This window comes from Felis catus, chromosome A2 (genome assembly GCF_018350175.1).
Source record: "Felis catus isolate Fca126 chromosome A2, F.catus_Fca126_mat1.0, whole genome shotgun sequence".
Lineage (NCBI taxonomy): Eukaryota > Metazoa > Chordata > Mammalia > Carnivora > Felidae > Felis > Felis catus.
Genome location: NC_058369.1, coordinates 121,812,449 through 121,834,319, shown reverse-complemented (window position 1 = coordinate 121,834,319; position 21,871 = coordinate 121,812,449). Strand labels below are relative to the sequence as shown.

The 21,871-nt window shown below is 37.1% G+C and overlaps 1 protein-coding gene and 1 long non-coding RNA gene across 4 annotated transcripts in view; one reads left to right on the top strand and one right to left on the bottom strand.

The window, feature by feature from the left end:
- The first annotated feature begins 6,237 nt into the window (after positions 1–6,237).
- On the top strand, positions 6,238–20,078 carry LOC109497525. The gene is made up of 3 exons (XR_002153791.2): positions 6,238–6,453; positions 18,843–18,928; positions 19,038–20,078. It is a non-coding gene; the product is annotated as an uncharacterized LOC109497525 (long non-coding RNA).
- Positions 8,220–21,871, bottom strand: part of ZNRF2 (zinc and ring finger 2) — a 100,953-nt gene continuing 87,301 nt past the window's right edge. Inside the window, exons 4-6 of one of the 3 annotated variants that reach the window (XR_006594346.1) lie at positions 16,695–16,774; positions 13,169–13,432; positions 8,220–11,291 (exon numbers count right to left, since the gene is read on the bottom strand). Coding sequence is in view for 1 of the 3 variants with exons in the window: in XM_023250466.2 (XP_023106234.2) it covers positions 16,717–16,774 (58 nt within the window). In the remaining 2 variants the exon portion in view is untranslated. Of the gene's footprint in view, positions 13,433–16,694; positions 16,775–21,871 lie in introns of all 3 variants that reach the window. The other 2 variants (XR_006594347.1, XM_023250466.2) reach the window with 2 other exon arrangements.

The window sequence follows — 21,871 nt, the reverse complement described above, 5'->3', positions numbered from 1 at the left end:
TAAATACACAGTAATCAGGATAATGTAATATATATAGGTCGATGGAACAAAAATGAGCCCAGAAACGGACCCACACATATAAAGCTTTTTGATTTTCAACAAAGATACCAAGTTAATTCAATGGTCATTAGAACAAACAATCTGGAACAAACTGGAGAGGCATATGGATAACCATGAACATCAATATATACCTTCACACAATATACACAAAAATTAACTTGAGTTGTATCACAGATCCAAATGTAAGAGTGACAGAGAAAATCTCTGTGACTCTGTATTTGGCAAACATTTCTCAAACAGGACTAAAAGCATCAACAGGAAAACAAAAAACTAATAAACTAGACTTCAGCAAAATTTAAAACTTTTGCTCTTTCAAAACCACTGTTAAGAAATTGAAAAGGCAAGCCATAGACCGAAGGCATTTGTAAATCATACGTCTGATAAAATATTTGCATGCAGAGCATATAAAGAACTCTTACAACCCAATTTAAAAATAAGGAGCCCCATGAGACTTTGGGAATAACTGGGAAATGAGTATGGCACATTTTCTCCCCAGAAAGTAGTGAAAAACATTGAGAAAACTGTTGAAACAATGATTTTAGAACTTTGGAAAATGACCAAAGGCATGCAACAAACAGAAACGTTTACTCCAGAAGACCTACTATCCCTAGTAAAAAAACAGCGTGAATCTGGCATTTTAGCCCAGAGCAGTTTCCCTGCCCTTCTGCCCCACACATAATCCCCCCCCAGCCTCCCAAGTTCTGGGGCGTTATAGTTCCACCAGAGAGGGGCAGGCTGTGAGAACCTGCAGCCTCCTTGCTGGAGCGGGGGCTCAACTGCTTTTGGAGCAAAATGTGGGAAAACTCACGGTCAGAGGTATTGCAGAAAACATCAATGCTAGTGGCAGTCCGGGAAGGCCAACATGGTAGCTAGCCTGAGGTTAAGATACTGATGGCAGCAAGCAACAGATAAGCAGAACCGTGGAAATTTAACACAGTGATCTGGGGATAAGAGTGAGTAAGCCTCCACCATATCCCAGGATGGGAAGGTAAGTATGGATGCATGCATATAACCTAGCAATACTCCTTCTAGGTACTTACCCAAGACAAATGAAAAACATGTCCACACAAAGACTTGAAGGTGAATGTTCATAGTGGCATCATTCATAATAGCCAAAAAAGTGGAAACAATCCAAATTTCCATCAGCTGGTGAATGAACCAAAGTGGTATATCCATACAACAGAATACTGTTCAGCAAAAATAAGAATTACTAACACATCATTTGCAACGACATGGATAGAGCTAGAGGGTATAATGCTAAGTGAAATAAGTTGGTCAGAGAAAGACAAATACCATGGGATTTCACTCATATGTGGAATTCAAGAAACAACACAAAGAGCAAAGGGGAAAAGCGCTGGGGGGTGGGGGTGGGGCAGAGAAAGAGAGAGAGGCAAACCAAGAAACAGACTCTTAACTGTTGAGAACAAACTGATAGTTACCAGAGGGGAGGTAGGTGGGCAGATGGGTGAAACAGGCGATGAGGATTAAGGAGAGCATCTGATGTGATGTGCAGCAGGGATATATGCAAGTGTTGAATCACTACATTAGAGACCTGAAACTAATGTTACACTGTATGTTAGCTAACTAGAATTTAAATAAAAACTTAAAATTACTAACACACGCTAGACACGGATGAACCTGAGAACACATTAAATGACTGGATTCTGTGGTATGTAAATTATACCTCAACCAAACTGTTAAAAGTAATGGGATAAAGATCTGATTAGACCTTTCGCCAAAGAAAATACACAGGAGCAACAGGTGTTAAGATGGGAATATTATTAGTGGTTACATAAATTCAAATTAAATCGTGAGATACCACTATGTACCCACTAGAGTGGCCAAAATTCAAAACACTGACAGTATCAAATGTTGGCAATAATGTAGGGGAAACCATATACGGTACTCGTGAGAATGTAAAATGGTACAGCCACTTTGGAAAACTGTTTGGCAGTTATCTTAGAAACGGAAACAAATATTTACCTTGTGACTCCACTATTCCATTCCTATTTATTCAAGATAAATGAAATCACATGTTCCCATCAAGATTTATAGATCATTGTTCACAGTCCCTTCATTCATAACAGCCCAAACTAGAAATAGCCGAGGTGTCCACCCATGGGTTGGTGGATGACAAACTGGAGTATATTCATACAATGAATGTAGTATGAGTGAAGGTAGTATATTCATACAATACTCAGCAATAAAAAAGAACCGACTCAAGCAGTAACGCTGATGCCTTTCACAGATACGCTGAGCAACGCAAGCCTTACACAAATAATGTGTTCATCTACTCTACAGCGACACAGCGGATCAATGGCTGCCTAGGGGCTGAGGGTGGATGGGTGGGAACAAGGTGTAAAGGGCCCTCAGCCCTTCTGAGGGGTGATGGAAATGTTCTCTATCCTGGCTCTGGTGACAGCACAGGTGTATGTATGTGTCCAAGCCCATCAGACCGGACACTTACAAAGAGTGTTTTGTTGTACGTAAACTATCACTTACTGGAGTTGCTTTTAAAAAGCCGTGAAGAAAAAAATCTGATTAGGAATAAATAGATCCCCACTCTTATTGAAAAAACAGGCCTCTAAAAAAACAGAAATGCGCAAACTCATCTGTCTGGCTGTCTCCACTGCAATCCTAGTATGTTTAGTACTTTCATCTGTTTTCACCTGTTTTAGCAGCACTGACACGGACCAGGGTCTGGCACAAGCGTAAAACTGTTAACGGATGCACAGTCAGATAAAGTATTTTCCAGTGACTTTAATAATCGTACTCCTTGAGAGATAGGACAACAAATGCTTATTCAAGAACAAGGTTTCACACAGCTGTGTTATTTACATACTTGCTATGTCACGCCTGATCACCAGCTTTTGCTAAAACTACGGAACCATAAGCTCCCTAAGGGCAGAAACTCGCTTTTCCCCGTCAATGTACATGCAGTGTCTCACACAGTATCTTCCATCTATCAAGTGTTCAAAAAACACAGGCTAAGTGAACGAACCACACTTCACTCACCCCGCATTCCAGTTCAGGCAACTGCCACATATTCTTCAGGCCGAGAAGACTTCAAGATTATCAACAGAACTCTAAGAATGAAAATCAGACTACAGCTACTCACATGCTCACATGCAGTGACCTACAGGCGCTCTCTAGCGATCGATGTCAGCGCAGCAGAACGTGATTTCTGAACTGTTAACTGCCGCATTTTTCATGCCTTGCATTTCTGGCTGTTTATGGCAACTTAGTGAATCACTGGGAGCTGCTGCTTCAGTAGGGAGAGACGATAAGCATAAGACAAAGACATCAAGGCTCAATTTTGATGTCCAAGGTTTTTTAATGCCAAGGGAAGAAAGAGGAACCTAAAAGGTAACTTTTGATTTGTCAGAGCCACACTCTGGAGGCAGAAAGGGCTTTTAGCAATTTGTCAACTTGGGTCCGCAACATAAAAGAAATCATCGAGGACCTCAGCCTGGCTCCATCAGGCAGTTTATTCCACGAACCAGTGAGATGGGAAGAATGGGCAATGATAGAGGATAGTTTTCTCACTCAAAAAGAGCCAAAAGTTTGATCAAGTCTCTTTCCTAAGAGAACCGGAGGTAGTGTAGCTAGATCTTGGCTGTAGAGGTCTACGACAGGCCTGGCACTTTCCTCTCCAATGGCTGACACTCTGGGCAATGTGTGAGAAAACCCTAGATAAAGTTGTACCCTGGCTGTGCAACAGGATCACACCACAACCGTTAACTTAGCGTCTCTGGCGTGGGGTCAGGCCTTGTTATTATTTTTATTCATTTTTGAGAGGGAGGAAGGAGAGAATCCCAAGCAGGCTCCCCACTATCAATGTAAAGTCCAACGTGGGGCTCAATCTCACAAATCACGAGATCATGACCTGAGCTGAAATCAAGAGTCAGACACTTAGTCAACAGAGCCACCCAGGCACCCCAAGGCCTTAATAATTTTTTTGAAAAAACTGTCCTCCCTTCCTACCTCCTGAGTTGACCTAATGTTCAGCTAAGTGTTAAGGATTACCGACGTACAGGGATCCCACAGCTGAAGAGTGCAGTACCTGTCTTCCACGGTATAGCCATCCTCATGTGTAAACTCCCTGGCAATTCCACCACTGACTCCTTTTCACAGGGCGCTTGAGCACAGACTTCCCCACACAAACCAGGGAGCATCTTACTGAACACAGCTCAGACTTCACTACTGGTAACTCTCAAAGCTAGATTTTGAAGAGTCTGTTCTGTGAATGAGCGTCTGGTGGACAAGTTTCGCAGTTTAAGCATGGATGTGATACAAAGTTAACTACCGCTAGAAGGCCTGAAACTCACGCAACTGTCCCTGCAGAGCTCAACACAGGGGACAAGTCGGACTGGAGCTATTCATCAGCACTGCTCACAATTCCCGTGGGTCATCACAAACACACCAGCTCAGTTATTCGGAGCTTGTGTGTTCTTACCCAAACACTGTAGTCATAACAAAAGCTAGTGGCATCTGGGAAAGCAAACAGAGGTTCCTTCGACTTTCAGCATTTTCAAGGTATTTCCAGCCTCTTTCACTGAAAAAATTAGGAAACTCGGACTCCATTTAGTAATGACATAGGACCAGCTCTGCTCATGCAGTCCTTAATTAACTTTCTGAGACCCAGGTCTTTACCAAGTTGGACTTATAAGACCTTTAAAAACATTGAGGATAGATTGGAATGGAAAAGCAAACTCCCAGGCTCATATAAGACCCATCAGCCATTGGTCACATAAGGCTGGTGAGCACTTAAATGCCGCTATTTCTGAGTACAGATATGGTATAAAATATACATCAGATTTCAAAGACTGAAAAATATCTAAAATCTCACTGATAATTTCTATACTGATTACATGCTAAAATGACAATAGTTTGGATATTTAAATACCCTAAGGTCTTTAGCCTTCACAACGTTTGAGCTCCAAAAATGATGAACTATATACTATTTGATTTCCTTGATGGATATCCTCCGAATATTTGGATAATGAATATCCTTAACATTTACAGACTTGACAACATTTCAACATTTCAGTTATAAACGAGCTACTTTATTTTTTTATTTAAAAAAAAATTTTAACATTTATTCATTTTTGAGAGAGAGAGAGACAGAGCATGAATGGGGGAAGGTCAGAGAGCGAGGGAAACACAGAATCTGAAACAGGCTCCAGACTCTGAGCTGTCAGCACAGAGCCCGACGCGGGGCTCGAACTCACGGACCGCGAGATCATGACCTGAGCCGAAGTCCGACGCCCAACCGACTGAGTCACCCAGGTGCCCATAAATGAACTACTTTAAAACGTTATGACAGTTACTTGATATTTTTCTGAAATACAAATTTACATTAACGCTAAACAGTTTTGTTTTCGTTATCCAGACACTAAATTATCGAGCCAGTCAGAAAGGCTTTAAGTCTTTTATTTTAAATGTTCACTTATTTTTGAGATAGAGAGAGCGCACAAGCAGGGGAGGGGCGGAGAGAGAGGGAGGGAGCAAAGGATCCAAAGTGGGCTCTGTGCTGACAGCAGAGAGCCTGATCTCATCAATGGTGAGATCATGACCTAAGCTAAAGTTGGTGGCTTAACCGACTGAGCTACCCAGGCGCCCGAAGGATTTAAGTCTTAAACTGACTTTGTTGTAGTTTTTGGTCAAGTGCTTTTTAATGCTGATAAAATAATGAACATTGAATTCATGAATTCATGGAAAAGAACCAGAGAAATAAGGCACTATATGGCGGAATGGTCTTATAATTACAGCATCAGTATGATATTGCAGAAAAATTATTTTCATTTTATGTGAGAAATCAAATCTTAAATCATGCAGTAATACTTATGTTATTATTTTTTTTTATTTTTTACATTTTAGGACAACTCCCTCTAAGGTGTTAAGTTTCTACTATTCTCACAGATCTTGCTTTGTAGGAATTTCTGGTCTAGGAAGTTCCAAGTTATCTACAGGTGTATCTTTGAACCAATTTGGAGAAACCTGTGAAAGTCTGGTGTTCCTACAGATATGTTGTATTAGATTAGGGAATCTGTGGGGGAGTCCTTGACCTAATATAATACAAGGATGCCCCAAGGTTTCTGCTGCTTCTCCAGGAACTAAATATAAGCTTACCAGTCCTCTTTCTCTGTCTGCTAAACAAAGATAATCATAGTGCACCCACGGGCAACCCATAGCCTTCCAGGAACCAATAAGCCTCTTCTGGAATACTCTACTTCCAACAATAGCTTACTTCCGTTGTGAATGTCTGAGAAGACTGGCATAATGGAAGGAGTTTGGGACAAATGAACCAGAGAGAAAACCTCACGAATGCTTCAGAATGCATTTCAGCACTTCACTAGACAAAGCTGGGAAAGCATGGCCCTATTCCAACAGGTATTGGATGTTAAGGGGGAATAGGGGGGTGGGGGGAGTTGCTGGGAGAAGACCCAACTCAACCGACCTAGAAGTCATTGCACTAGAAAAGTGTACCTTACTTATCGCATGCACTTACTGCCCTAACAGTGTTGGCAACATTTGTGTCTAGAGCCCTCCTAAACCTTCTCTCTCTCTCTCTCTCTCGCTTTGTCACAACTTGCCAACTGTCTGGCTTCTCTCTCAAGGCTCTGCCTCCCATTTCAGATCTAATTTATGTTAGAGTTGGTAATCTTTCTCTCTGGTTCTCCAGGGAGTATTTCTGGCATAATCAGCTTTCCCCAACTGGAAATATTCTGTCCTTAAGAGTCAACCCTCCAAGCTGTGGCAAAAGGACAGACGGGAGTTGTCCTGGTCTTGTCCTTCATCCTCACATCTAAATGACTACTAAAGTGGAGTTCATTTTGCTCTCAAAACTTGTAAGTGCCTCCATCTTTCTTTTTCCTATTGTCACTCCTTTGGTTTTGTCCCTCATTATCTTGCTTGAACTGCTATAAATTTTCCAACAAAGTCTCTCTGCCTGTAGTTTCATTCTTCTGTATGGGTAAATTGGTCTTTTTCCTGTTTAAAACCCTTGAATTGTAGTCTGGGACGTATATCCCTTCGTGATTTGCCACCTGCTTACCTCTCTAGACACAGCAACTCTCCAAGAATGTCCTGCTTGTGTGTGCTATGCTTTCTGCCTTAGGCTCACTTCCCACTCCACAAGTCCTTTTACCCATACCCCCTGGAGCTATGTATGATCTATTTGTTCTTAAAGACTTAATCATTCTCTTGCCTAGTCTCATGACCTATGGTCTAATGACCATTTGCATCTTGTGTATATGTCTACAATAACAATTATTACAACTTATTATAGGTTTGCTCACTTATTTGCTTCACCCACTAAAGTTTAATTAAGGTCTCAGAGGCTAGCTATCTTGGATTTCTGTATTCTTGGTCCATAACAGTCCATAAAACCAAGTCTGCTTAATACATACTTGCTGAAAAGAGTCAATCTTTAAGCAAGAACAGAATCTACAATGCCCTCTATTATATACAGAGGTTTCTTAAATGCGTCAGCTAAAGACATTACTTCTACACCTCGTGACTGAAGAGAATGACAAGTTATTTATTTATAGATAAGCACAAATATTTTTATCATCTTTAACCACCACTAACATCATGAAGTGCTTGCTGTGTGTCTGCTGCATACGTGCACCTTCCCAATTAACCCTCACAACAACCTGGAGGTAGGCAGTTTTTTGTTTGTTTGTTTTTACCTCTTTTTATAGGCAAAGGCAAGGCACAGAGGAGTTAAGCATCTCGCCCAATGTCACAAAGATAGCAAAACTGGGCAGTCTGGCCCCAGAACCCATGTTCTTAACCACTCTGCTACAAAGCTCAATACCTCTTACACATCATGAAACCTGTACTTCAAAAGATCAATTACTCCCTTTTCAAAAACATGATGGAATGTTACTAAATACAGTCTAAATTTTTAAAGTTATGATTACACATTGACAGACCACCCCACCCCAAAACTTAATAGCTCTACTACAATATTTCAATTAAAAAAATTACAAATAGGTTTCACAGTAGAAATTTCAAAGTACATTTTTACTCCTGGTTAAGGTAATGAAGACCTCTTTCTTTGTTCATTACCATTACGTAATTTCTCAAACTATTGTAGATTTTTAACTTAACGGGTATACAAAAATAGATAAAGAAACTGTGACAACAGTTAATTCATGGTAACCTTTCAGCAATCAGGTAATTCTCAGTTTTATTATAATGTACTGTCAACTTCTAGGCATTACAGTGGATATGACAAATTTCCTTGAAAGCATTCTCTTATGTTATACTTCTAAATAACAGGATAATTTGGCAAGATCATTCGGAAGTTTTATTTATTAAAATATCAATCATGAATTGTTCCATTTTAGTTTAGAACATACTAATACAAGTTGTTCCCAATACATTTTCTAGATTTCTTCTGATGGATGCTTTTGATGCCTTATTTAACAGGAAAATACTTTCTAATAGAGGAAATTAAGAGGTATTACAGAAGAGTTGTTGAAACCATGAACAAACCAATGGAGATAAATACTATTACTGTGATGTTCTTTAAAAAAAAAAAAAAAGACACTCATATAGTCATTGGAAAAGAAATAAAATGAAATGGACTTCTGTAATAAAGACCAATATCATCATCAAATTCCAAAATATCTCTTGATCTCCCTATAGGGTCTGTTAACTGTATTCTATGCACACACGTGCTCAAAATGCTAATGACTAATAACATAACCTTTTCAAGATGCTAGCACCAGGGTCACTGGTAACAGGGTACAGGCAGGACTGTAAGTTTATAAACATAAACCATCAGTCAATCTCAGCATATCAAATCAAAAGGGAAGGCATGAGAATTTAATAATAGGAGAAATCAGTCACTTCTGATTCTAAGACTTGCAGTCCTGACAGCGGCCTCACAGTCCAGGGCAGAGCTAGGAAGCACAATGTTGGTTAATCAAATACTGCAATCTTACTTTGAAATTTTTCATTTCTGAGATGTGAGTTTATGCCATACTGCTCTTTGCTTCCCTATAAACAACAATTTATCTTATTGTTAGCCGTTGGTCTAAAATTAATGATGGCTTCACATCTGAAAATACACCAACTCCCCTTAGTCATACTGCATTTTCAGCTAAAACTTAATCTGAATATATCTGGTTTTCTTCAATGCCTTTAGTTCTTTCCAGAGAATCAGCTGAACTTCAAAGACCAGGTATTTCCCATTCAATTCAGGAATTCTGTGATGGAAAAAGAACATTCAGTTTCCCAGCTTCAACACAGCATTCCCAGAATATGGCACTCAAAGTACTGCCTGAGTAAATTATTACCAAAAGTTTTACCTATTCAGCTGTTCATGAATAAGAATCACTACTAGGAGTATACCAAGTAGCAATTTCCTCTAAAAAAACCAAACCAAAACAAAACAAGTAGCAATTTAGTATCAGAATGAAAAGGTCTGGATACAGAGGAATAGAACAGTAAAACATAATTTAACTATTGTCATTCACAATATAGTAAAGAAAAAAAATCAGCAGTTACGCACTTCAAAACAGGGGGGAGTGATGGGGTCAGAGATAAAAGTATCAGCATGCTAAATTTTTTTTTTTTTTTTTAAACTTAGAAAATACCTGTACAAGAACAAGGGACATTTCACATTTAACACACTGTCAATATGCATTGAGTTCACCTCAGGATAAATCAAACTGCAAGAAAATGGCCCAAATGAACTAGAAGATTTCCGGCAGCTCACAGACTGTACTCACAATTAATAAGCAACATTTACCTCTATGAAGTCTTACAAAGTTCATCTGATTTATATGGAAACTCCTCTGTGAAAAAATAGGATGATCTGGATATTACTATCAATGCATAAAAGGGATGTCAATCAGATGGTAAATTCAATTATTCTTGAATTTTTAAAGAGTTTCATGCTTTGCTCAAATGTAGCTTACTTTTAGGAAATTTCTCTTCTTCAGCTCTCCAAGTTAGTAAATAAGATTAGGTAATATTTACATTTAATTTACTGTCTTTTCATTTAAAGACATTTCTCTTAGTTTTGCTATAGTATGTTAATTTAAATAATTGCCCTTAAACTTCACTATACCCAAATTGGGAAAGTAAAATAAACTTTGAAAAGGAATCTGCCATTTTCACTAATAATTTGTTAACCTGAAATCTTTCCAAAATACATATTGAAAATATGCTGACAGTGATCCTCAGGCATTTCGTTTGGGCTACATTCTAATAAAGTATTTAGTGGTGAGAACAGAAATAACTGTGTATCACTTAAAAGAAACAGAAGATTTGCACAAAGAAACCAAAACCCATTTAGCATGCAAGAGTTAACAATATGGCCTTTTAAATGTTGTTCAGCTACCACAAAAAAATCAGTTATAGAATTCATTACTTATATTTCAATCACAAACATTGCTCTTAAAACACGATCTATATCAGATTTATAACCAGATCTGAAAAACATAGATTAAGACTAGGTTTAGCTAATTTCTCTGGCAAAAAGCCCAAAGACAGGATAATTTTACTATCTCTTATACATTCCGGCAACAACAATAACAAAATTCAAAAAGCCAGATCAAAGTAAAATGAGTCAGAATTGGCAATAAACCCATTATGAAGAGTGGCACTAAAGTGAAATTTCAGAACATATTGCTTTCTATTTACGCAAGTGCGATCTCATTTTAAAACGTGTATTTACAAAGATTCTGGAAGGCTATCAATCACCAACTTGATAGCTAGGTTTTCAATCTTTATTTTGTCTCCATAATATTCAGTTGTCAGTAGTTTCAAGCAACATATTTAAATATCTAATGTGATTTTTGTATCCTACTTACACTATTCAGTGTCCACATACAGATACACAAATATTGTAAGTGACATTATGTAGAATATTATAATATTTTCCAGAGTAGCAATTTTGACTTTGAATAATAACCAGAGCATCTGGGCATAAAAACATTTTCAATTCCTAAATTCTTCTTTCTGGGGAGTCATTGATGGAGACTGAACCTAAAGTAAAAAATGCTAACCTCTATCAATTTTAACACAAAAGGGCTGCTATAAACAGATTTTAAGTAAGTACTGTTCTAGACAAATATAATAATCAAGGAGCACTTGAACTAACAAACACTGAACTTTCTTCTGCTGTAGCTGCTGCAGCACAGAACCGTAGGTCAGAGGCTGAGCGAGAGAGGCTGATATGGAACAGGACACAGAAGGAAAAGAACTAAAGTCTGTAAAATTAAAAAGTCAATGAGTAAATCACATATCAGAAAATCAACTTCCAGAAGAATATTAATGCGTCACTACCACAGCTAGAGTTAACCTGTGCCTTTAAGAACGGAAGACAACAAAACAATTCTTACCATAACAATACACCAGTAGTAGGAAAAAAATGAATCACTCACAAAATACTCTAAGAGGTCTTTCCTGGGGTGAGCGGGTACATGTGTTATGTGTGGAAGCTTACAAAATTAAAAATGTGAAACAAAATGGATTCATACTAAGATTTCATGGTAACAGAAGAAAATTGAAGGAAAGATTTTCCGTGAGGGAAGAGTATTTCCCATAACTGGTTTAAAAAGCACCTATGAAACCGTGCTGTCAGCCGTCACAATGGAGGTTTGGGACGCTTTTGTCAATTGCAGCATCACAAAAGGCATTTCACAGCATAACTTTAGGGAAAATGTTATCTGGTCTGGAATCACACAGAAAGCTATGAAAAACTCTTTCAATTGTTTCTAAAACACCAATTTTTCTGGGTAGCAGCAGTTGCTCCTGTACATGCCCTTTCAAAACATATGAAACAGAAGCAGAATAGGGAAAAATTTTGAGAGTAAGAGTAGCAGCATTAAATAGAAAAGCAAATGCTTAAATACGTTAAAGAAAGCGTAAAATAAGGAAACAGTACTTGTGCAACTTTCAATTATACCAAGTAAAGTGCACTGCTTAAATGTCCACTGATAACATTTTCCCTGTATGTTGAAAATATGAAATCTACTTATTGGTATCTTTTTAGATTAAAAAAAAAAAAAAAAAAAAAAGACATTCACTATTGTAGCCTGATAGCTCTCTTCCAGTATTTTGTAACCATTCAGATGTATTTTGTGGGAGTATTTATTCACATAATTTTGCTTAATACATTTCTTTCTACACAAGACTGAATTTAAAAGTCTATTATCTATAACATTTTCAATTACAGTAATAACACATTAATAAATTATAAATTAACAAAATCTTCATATTTGCTTTAAAAAATCATTTATCAAACACTAACTTCCAGATTATCTGGAAAATTAAAGATGCAAATTGCTATAAATCCGGCATCCCAATTAAATTCTGATTTTTAAAAGTATATAAAATGTCCCTCAAGTTATTCCAAGTTCCACTCAAGAAAATTTTACCCTTTTCATAAGTTACTAAGTTTACAACCTGCTAAACATTCTACCCAAATGTGGGAAAACTGTCTGGAGATGCAAAGCACAATGAAATAATTACATGAAAAGAACAAACAAAAATACCCGTTAAAACAAAGTTATTATAGCTGGCAGCACTTAAAATTGGTAATTTGTATTTTTTAAAAAGTTGCATAGCTGCAAGATGATTCATTACTGATTAACTACTGAGCAGTTTTACTTAAGAGGAAATAACACGTGTAATAAATTGCAATTCAATAGACAATCTTAGCCTCAGTTCATTAAAATGTAATTATGTAACTTGATTTACTCTTTGGACTGCATTCTGATAATGTTAAACCTTGAATTTAAAATACTAACATATTTTAGCTCTCCTATGCAGAAGTCCATTTTCTACTCATAGGAGAAAAAATAGAAGAACTTGAGATCATGGTCTACATTCAGAAAATGTTTTACTGCTTGATTTCATTTCTTGGTTTCACATTTAAGACTTTAATTTATAGAAGTACATTATGTGGTCTTCAGTTTAAGAACAGACGAATACAGAAACATCATGTAGGGGAAAATAAAGTGACCCCAAACAAGAAAAAAACAAATCAAACACAACTAGTTGCGCAGCTCTAGAGAACTTAATAAAATCAACTTTTAAATCAGTTAACTTTGGCGTCTGAATACAAAATGTTTATCAGTATTACCTATGTAGATGACTAGTAAGGGAGGTGCAGCATTTTCAAAATCCCTGTGTGTCCTCTATATGCATGTTTGGTACACTGAGTTCTGTGGCAACTGCCCTCTCTTCAGCAGGGTTTTTTCCCCGTGTGATTGTCCATCTCTGCGCTACCAAGTCTCACAGAACTCAGATCTCTGGCTGAGTATGCCTGCAGTTTTGTTTTTCTTTTTCCAGAGACAGATCCTCATCTCCTCTCAGTTTTTCAAGCATCTTGAAAACACAAGAAAACCTGTGGAGAAGCAGACACATGAAGTTCAAGCAGTGGTTCATAATACTAATACAAATCAAAATACAACACCCATTTCCCCAGGAACACTGCTTTAGTTGTGATAAGTTTTCATATATTTACTTACTATTCTGAAAACTCATGAAATCAATGTTCTGCAAAAGAACAGGTAAAGGACACAGCAGGACCAGTTAAAGCTTAAAACAGTCATGAAAAATATCTACCACACCACAGTCATTTTCCCTCCACAATTAAGACCAGAGTACAGAAAACACACACACACACACACACACACACACACACACACACACACACACACACACACACACACAATACCTATGCATACCTATTAACCCTCCCCCATATAATTAAAATCACCAAATAAAAATGGTAAACAGTTTCCTGACTAATCAAAACCTTAGACAGCCCTGTATCTCTTTTGGGCCATCCATTAAATTCTTATGCTAAAAAATATCAGAAATGTTGCAAGTGTTGCTACATTTTTTTTTAATGTCTTAACAAGAAATACTCCTCAAACCCATACATTTAGGGGTTCCTGGATGGTTCAGTTGGATGAGCATCCAACTCTTGGTTTCAGCTCAGGTCACGTTCTCATGGTTCATGAGTTCAAGCCCTGTGTCCAGCTCTGCACTAAGCACAGAGCCTGTTTGGGATTCTTGTTCTGCCCTTCTCTCTCTAGAAACAAATAAACTTAAAAAATACTTAAAAAAAAAAAAAAAAAACCAAAAACCAAAACCTGTATGTTTAATCTGGGACAGCAAATGGGATAGGAGGAATTTATCATGTGACAAATAAGAGCAGTTAGAACAGGAGCAAAAATATAAAAGAATCAAGACATTCCATGTCTATACATTCTTAAAAATGACTCAAGACCCACAGAGACAGATTCCATTGATTTCTAAAGTTTCTAAGGCAGCTGTTACCAAACTCAGGTTCTATATACAAAAAGAAAAAAAAAAAAAAACAATGAAAAGATAACACCAATACATAGGTAAGGAAACTGAAATGCTGTTTAAGACCAATATGCATAATGACTATGAGATGAGACTCATGTTCCTTATACCCCATAACTCACTGTGACGCTAAAGCAATTTAGCTGATCAGATCATGAAATAACTTTTAAATTTTATTTACTTTTTAGAGTTTATTTATTTTGAAAGAGAGAGAGAGAGAGAGAGAAAGAGAATGTGGGGGGGGGGGCAGAGAGAGAGGGAGAGAGAGAATCCCAAGCAGGCTCTGTGCTGTCAGTGCAGAGCCTGATGCGGATTCAATCTCATGAACTATGAGATCATGACCTGAGCTAAAATTAAGAGTTGGTCGCGTAACTGACTGAGCCACCCAGGTGCTCCAAAACTTTTTTATAAAATAAAATTTTTAATCATAAAATTCAACCTCACACAGAAAAGTTTACTGCCTATAGAAGACTAATTTTACCCACAGGTGAAAAATTTAGACATACTACCTTGGTACATAAAACACTATGATAAAAATTTCATTTTATTAGCATTGGTTTTTAGTACTTCTCTTAAAATGCTGCTACAGTTTTACCTATAGTTTTAGTTTATTGGCCCAGACATAAGGTTACACTGAGGATATTTCAAAGCATCTTCCTCTTCAAAAAACCTTTTCACAGCCAAATAAAAACATTTATGCACATATACTCAAAATATCACTCTATCGCCACACTTTCTTTACATGGCCATCTTATCCCAATTCATATTTCAAATGTGTCAAAGTGTGGTCTGAATCAGCTCACAGTAGAAGGTTCAAAAGCTGACAGTCCTCTAGTACCCTACAGTTCACCAAGGCTTTCACATTTCACACGCATACCCTACTGGAATTGTGACAGAGGCCTCGATTAATGTTGCAGTTCTTTCTTTGGTTGCTATGGTGGCTATTAAGTTACCTCAAATCTCCTGTCAATATTCTAATCTGCTATTAAATCATCATCATTAAGAGCAACTTTCTGCTCCAGTTTCCTGTCTTTGGTCTTAACCATTCAGGAAAGACTGTTGTCGACTGCTACCTTACACCTCTGAACACAGAGGCTCCAACTCCTGAAACGATTCCAGGATCCGCTAACATGTTATGCCTTGATGTAAAATCCCAATGCTTTATGTCATTTCTCCAAGTCTTCTCGTAAAAAGCTTTTCACATATATGAAGATAACATTTAAGTTAACTATTTTTTTCAAAGTCAAATGAACACACTTCACGGAATGTGGAAAAAAGCAATAGTCAAGTGAGGTTATCATTCAATTCACTGAACATTTTTGGATAATGCAGAATAATGAATAAGCTAAATCAGCAGACCAAAACAAATTCTGTATTTGGTTTAAAATTCAATTTTTTTTCTTTTTTCCTCCTACTGTACGGACAGGCACTTTATTATATGCTGAGGATACTAAGGTGAAAGATTGAACTGAATGAATGAATGCATGATGCAACTTTTTGAAGAAAACGCTCCTACCTAATAGCAGCAAAACAGCTAAGAACACAACCTTTGGAGATAATATGCCTAGGTTCAAATCCCAGTTCTACCGAGGAATTAGGCTTGACAGGTCAGGTTTCTTAACCTCTCTTTAACTGTTTCCCCATCTATATGATGGGAATAGCAAGAGTCCTGAGTTCAAAGGGTTGTTCCAACAATTAGATGAGTTATTAATAGATGTAAAATGCTTGGAACAATGCCTGGCACATAATGCAACATAAATGCTAATTAATTATTATGATTAGAATTACAATATATTGCATTACCTAAGAATATACTTGTAAAGTGAGGGATAAGAGTACAGAATTTGATTTTGTTTGCTAAATACATGACCTTTACCTATTATGCATACTGCTTCTTAAAGTCATGAAATTAAATACTTAGGCCTTGAGGTTTTCAGGGGTAAAATGGGGTAATGTGTACTAATATGTAGTACATGTATGAAGTAATATATCGGCCATAGAGTTCCTGGGTTTAAGCACTAAACTAAAATTAAACAAGCCAATGTATTTTAAAGTACCAAGAATGGGGAAGTTACTCAATGTATGACTCTTTTCAGGAATCAGCAAAGTTGTTTTCTACGTATCTTTTCACGTGAGTTTTTTCTATATAGCAGCCAAACACAATGTCTGGGATACATACACACACGCACGCACACACACACGCTTCAATAAATGAATAAAAATGGTGGCAGAGAATGTATAACTCAGGTAACAATTAAAAAGCCAATTAGAACAGAAAAAGGGAGAATTACCTATAAAACAGGAAGCTGATGCTTAGTCTGAAGGGTGCTCCGGGCAAGATCTATTTACTTCAAACCATTCATCTATGCAGCTAGAAAAGAACAAAACCAGAAAAACTGAAACACTTGTGCTTATTTACATCATGACAGCTGCAATAAAAAATTCTTACTTCTTGGCTTTAATGTATCTTTTCAGGAAAAAAAATCAGTATTTTAAATGATCATATTTGGCATATCTAAGTAAAAGATAAGGATCTGTTTACTACATTTTGATTATTTACTTATCTTTTAAGTTTATTGATTTTTTTTAAAGTAATCCCTACATGCAACATGGGGCTCAAACTCATGATCCAGAGATCAGGAGAGGCATGCTCTTCCGACTGACCCAGCCAGGCGCCCCACATTCTGATTACTCAAAGAAGTTAAGGAAATAATCTTTGCAAAATTATACTATAAAGTACTTTAAAGTTTAAATAGAACAACCATTACACCAAAAGCAAATGTGAAGAACCACTACTTTACCAGTATTCAAAATTAAGTGACAAATCTGGACAGGTATTTCTCTCTCCAAAATAGTCATTCATTCACACAAGTATTATTCTGTTCATGCCACCGATCAATGTAATCAAAAGCAGCTTTTAAATTCTAATTCTGGACAATACTGCATCACCTCTCAAATCTTTTATTCAGTGTTTATCCATTTTTCAGAGAGAGAGAGAGAGAGCGCGAGCGTGCAAGCGTGCGCAAGCGGGGAATGGGCAAAGAGAGGGAGCAGGCTGAAGTAGGCTCCAGGTTCTGGGCTGTAAGCACAGAGCCCGACACGGGGCTCCAACTCGTGAACTGTGAGATCATGACCTGAGCCAAAGTCGGACACTCAACCGACTGAGCCACCCAGGTGCCCCTGAATCACCTTTTAAAAGACTATCTTTATATGTGAGTATTGAATACTTATTTTAATTCTATCCCACCCTACACAATACATACACATACACAAGTAAATATACCATCATCCACTTGGCATTTATAAAGTATTTCATGATTTTATTGGAAGTTAAATACTAGGGTGCATATAATTATCCTCACTGTAATCTGCATTGTTCATTGCAGTAGCCACAAGCCACATGTGGCTATTTAAATGCATTACAATTAAATAAAAGAAAAATGCAATTCCTCAGTCGTACGACCACATTTCAAGCACTCAAAAGCCACGTGGCTATTTGCCCCTCTATTAGCACAGATACAAAACATTTTCATCACTGCAGAAAGTTCTTTTTCACTGTGATAAATGGTAAAGCCTTCGATAAGGCTAAGTAACTTGCCCAGCAGCTAGGAAGTTACCCAAGCAGAATTCAAACTGCTCAACACTCCCACTGATGTGTCAAATTGGCACACGCCACAAAGCTAGCAGGCTTGGTAAATACGCTTACAGGCAAAATTAGTATTTATCACTCTCATATCCTGACAGGATAATTTGGTAAGTAAAAATAATGGACAAAAATGAACGGAAAAAAGATAAAGTATTTCATCCATAGAATATTCTTTCAACCACTAATTTCTGTTGCCACTAAGACTTCTGCTGTCTAAATAACCTTGCCCCAATTGGCTTCTGACATGGTTTTCGGCCTGCTTTCTATCCTACTTACTTGGCTCCAGCAGTCCCCTGGTCTACTGGAATACCCCTTTAAATGAAGCACTGAACAAAATACTCCACGTGAATTAACAATTCACGGTACCTATGTGATTTAAAATGGGCACTTCTTATTTTACAGCCATGTAATTTCGGCTCATACTGAGAAATTAATCATTTAAAACCCAGGGTCCTTCTCATGTAAATTGCTATCAACCCATGTTATTTGAAATATTATAATCCCTTCTCCCAACTCCAGCAGGAAACCATTACTCTGAATTTGGTGTTTCTCATTCTTGGACATTTTCTTAACCTATCACTACATAAGTACATATTCCAAAACAACATATAGTATTGTTTCTGTGTTCTAAATTTTATACAGATGCTACCGTCAAGTATGCTTTTTCTAACTGTGTTTTTCAACCTGAGATTTACAACTGCTAATAAGGCTCTGGTTTTTACATTTTTGTTGTGTATAATATTCCATTAACGTAAGCATATTGCAGTGTATGTATCCATTCTTTCACTGACAGACTCCCCGGAGGCCTGGTCTCAGGAGTGGAATTAACGGAGTTGTAGGATGTAGACAGCACAGAGCTCTTACAGAGCTATCCACCAAGTAAGTACACCAACTTACATCTGGATGCTTACTGGCACTTGGGGCTCTTTTTTTCCCCGAATTGACTGGTAACTTTTGCCAAATTTTCTGTTTTGTCTTTTTCTTATAGGTTTGCAGGAAGTTATCACCCAGATACTTCAGCTATAATATAGTATACACATTTTTGATGGTCCTTGCTGTCTACAAAATCATACACTAAAAGTAACAGGGCTTATGGGAAAAACGTTAAAGGCAGACCACTCAAACAATACAACCTGGTAACTAGAACAAAGATGTGTTTGCTCCAAATAATTAAAATACCACTATAAATACAGGATTTTTTTCCCCGAAAGTATAAACTTTGACCTAAGAGGACTAAGGAAGGATTAATATGGAGACAAAAGCCCAATGCACAAACTATGAATGAAGCAAGTATTTCCAAAATAAGGCCCATGGCCTAACTGAACTGGGTATAAAAACATTCAGTGGATGGGTATCTTTATAACAGCAGGCACACTTCATATATGGGGGTTCGGTTCCAGACCTCTGCAATAAAGTGAATATCGCAATAAAAAGAGTCAAATAGTTTTTTTGGTTTCCCAGTGCATATCAAAGTTATGTCCACACTTTACCTTAATTAAAAAATACTTTACTGCTAAAAAAGGCTAACTACCATCTAAATTTTTAGTGAGTCATAATCACTGATCACAGATCACCATAACAGATAAATAATGAAAGTATGAAATACTCTGAGATTTACCAAAATGTGACACAGAGACACGAAGTATACAGATGCTGCTGGAAAAATGCTGCTGTGGTGCCCACAGACTTGCTCCACAGGGCTGCCACAAACCTTCAATTAGTAAAACAACACAGTATTTGTGAAGCGCAATAAAACGAAGTGCAACGAAACACGGTATACCTGCATCGTATTCTCCCATGGCTTGCTTCCACATATGCTTTCATCTGCTTTTATTTGCTGGAGCAAAACACTGATGTGCTGAGAAATACTATGGATGAACCAGTAAGATCATCTCATTATACCGTCACCGTTTCTTCCACTTACCAACTGCAACGCGCTAACTGCATTACAGAAAGTTGCTGAAGGAGAGTACTGTTTCAGATACCACAACTGTTGTTCGTGTATTATAAAAAAACAAAAAAAACCTCAGCCTGAGGTCTAGTTTTCTTTTACTTTTTCACAGTATCATGATGCAAAAAAAGTTTTAAAATGTTAATATGGTCCAAATTTGAGAACCATGAATGAAGCAAGCAAGTTCTTCAAAAATAAAGCCCGTGGCCTAACTGAACTGGGTGTAAAAACATTCAGTGGATGGGTATCCTTATAAGAGCAGGCACACTTCAATTTTGGGGGTTCAGTTCAGATCATTGATCAACTTTTCCTTCAAGTTTTTATAGGGGGGTGGGGGAAGGCTTGTATTGTAGCCCCCAAAGAGGCCAAGAACATTTCTCTACATTCTTTCCGACACTTGTAAGAGTTTTTTTTTGGTTTCCATAGGCATATGTTCAGTCAATCGGGAATTGATTCCTATTTCAAATATAAAGATTCAACTGTTTTTCTACATCAATAACCAAGTGATCTCAGTACCATTCTTTGAATAGTTCATTCTTTCTCTACTGCTATAATACCACCACTGCCAAATCAATTTTTTAATTTTTTCATTTACTTAACAAATATTTACATACTATCCATCATGTGCCAGACCTTCTAAAATTTAACTCATTTCAAACCTCAAAACAACTCTATGAAGTTGGTACTGTCGCCTCATTTTATAGATCGAAGGAGGGAAAAACTAAGTAACTTGATCAAGATCACACAGTGAATTAGTGGAGGGGCTGGGATTTGAACCTTGGGAGGAAGGCTTGACTCCCAAGAGTCCAGGCTCTTAACTCCTGTGCTATGCTGTCTCTCATATATGCACGAGTGTTTATGGGCTCTATTCCTATGTCCTTTCCACACATGTCTTAATAGTCTTAAAATGTATCTGCATAGGGGAAGCCCCCACCCCCCAGCAGTTTTCTTCTTTGTGAATATGACTGTTCTTGCCATATGGACTCTTTGGTCCATGTGTATTTAGAGTCAACTTGTCAAGTTACATGAAAAAACTAGTCAAGATTTGAACGGGATAATATTAACTATATAGATTAATTTGGGATTAAGTGACATCTTTATGACACTGAGTCTTCCTATCCACAAGACAATATACCTCTACATTTTGGATCTTCTAGATCTTTCAGTAAAGTTTTAAAATCCTTGTATCTTTTGTAGGATGTATTCTTAACATAGCTTACTGCTATTGTAGTTTCTGTGGGTGTTAACATTATTCTAAAAAAAAAAAAAGCTTTTATTTTTTCTTACTGAGTTATCAATGAAACTAACATTCATGTTGAGCTTATATCTGAAAACCCTGGTAAGCTGTTAACAATTTTAACAGTTTATCTAACATCTATTCTTTGCTTTTGTTTTGAAATCATTAATACCCAAGTATAGAACTGTAATGCATTTTTTCTCATTTACTGAGATAATATGGTCTTTCTCCTTTATTAACATAATATGTTGCATATGTAAGTTTTCTAATCTTACAATGTCTTTATATTCCCAGCATAAGTCTAATTTAGTCATGAGGCATTACTTCAGATAGATATTGATGAATTTGGTTTGCTAGTATGTTTTGTTGTTGTTGTTTTTTTTTTTTTTTTTTTATGTTCATAAATGAGAGTACCTTCTAATTTTCTTTCTTATACTCTCCTTGTCTGATTTTGGTATCAAGTTTATACTATTTTTACAAAATAAGTGGGGGAACCTACCATCCTTTCCTACCTTGAGGGGAGTTTAACAATGGTTAACATGGTGTTCTTTGGACGTCTGGTAGAACCTGCCGTCAGACCAATTTTGTAGGCCTCTTTTTAGGTTTTGGGGTTTTATTTTTTAATATTTGTTGT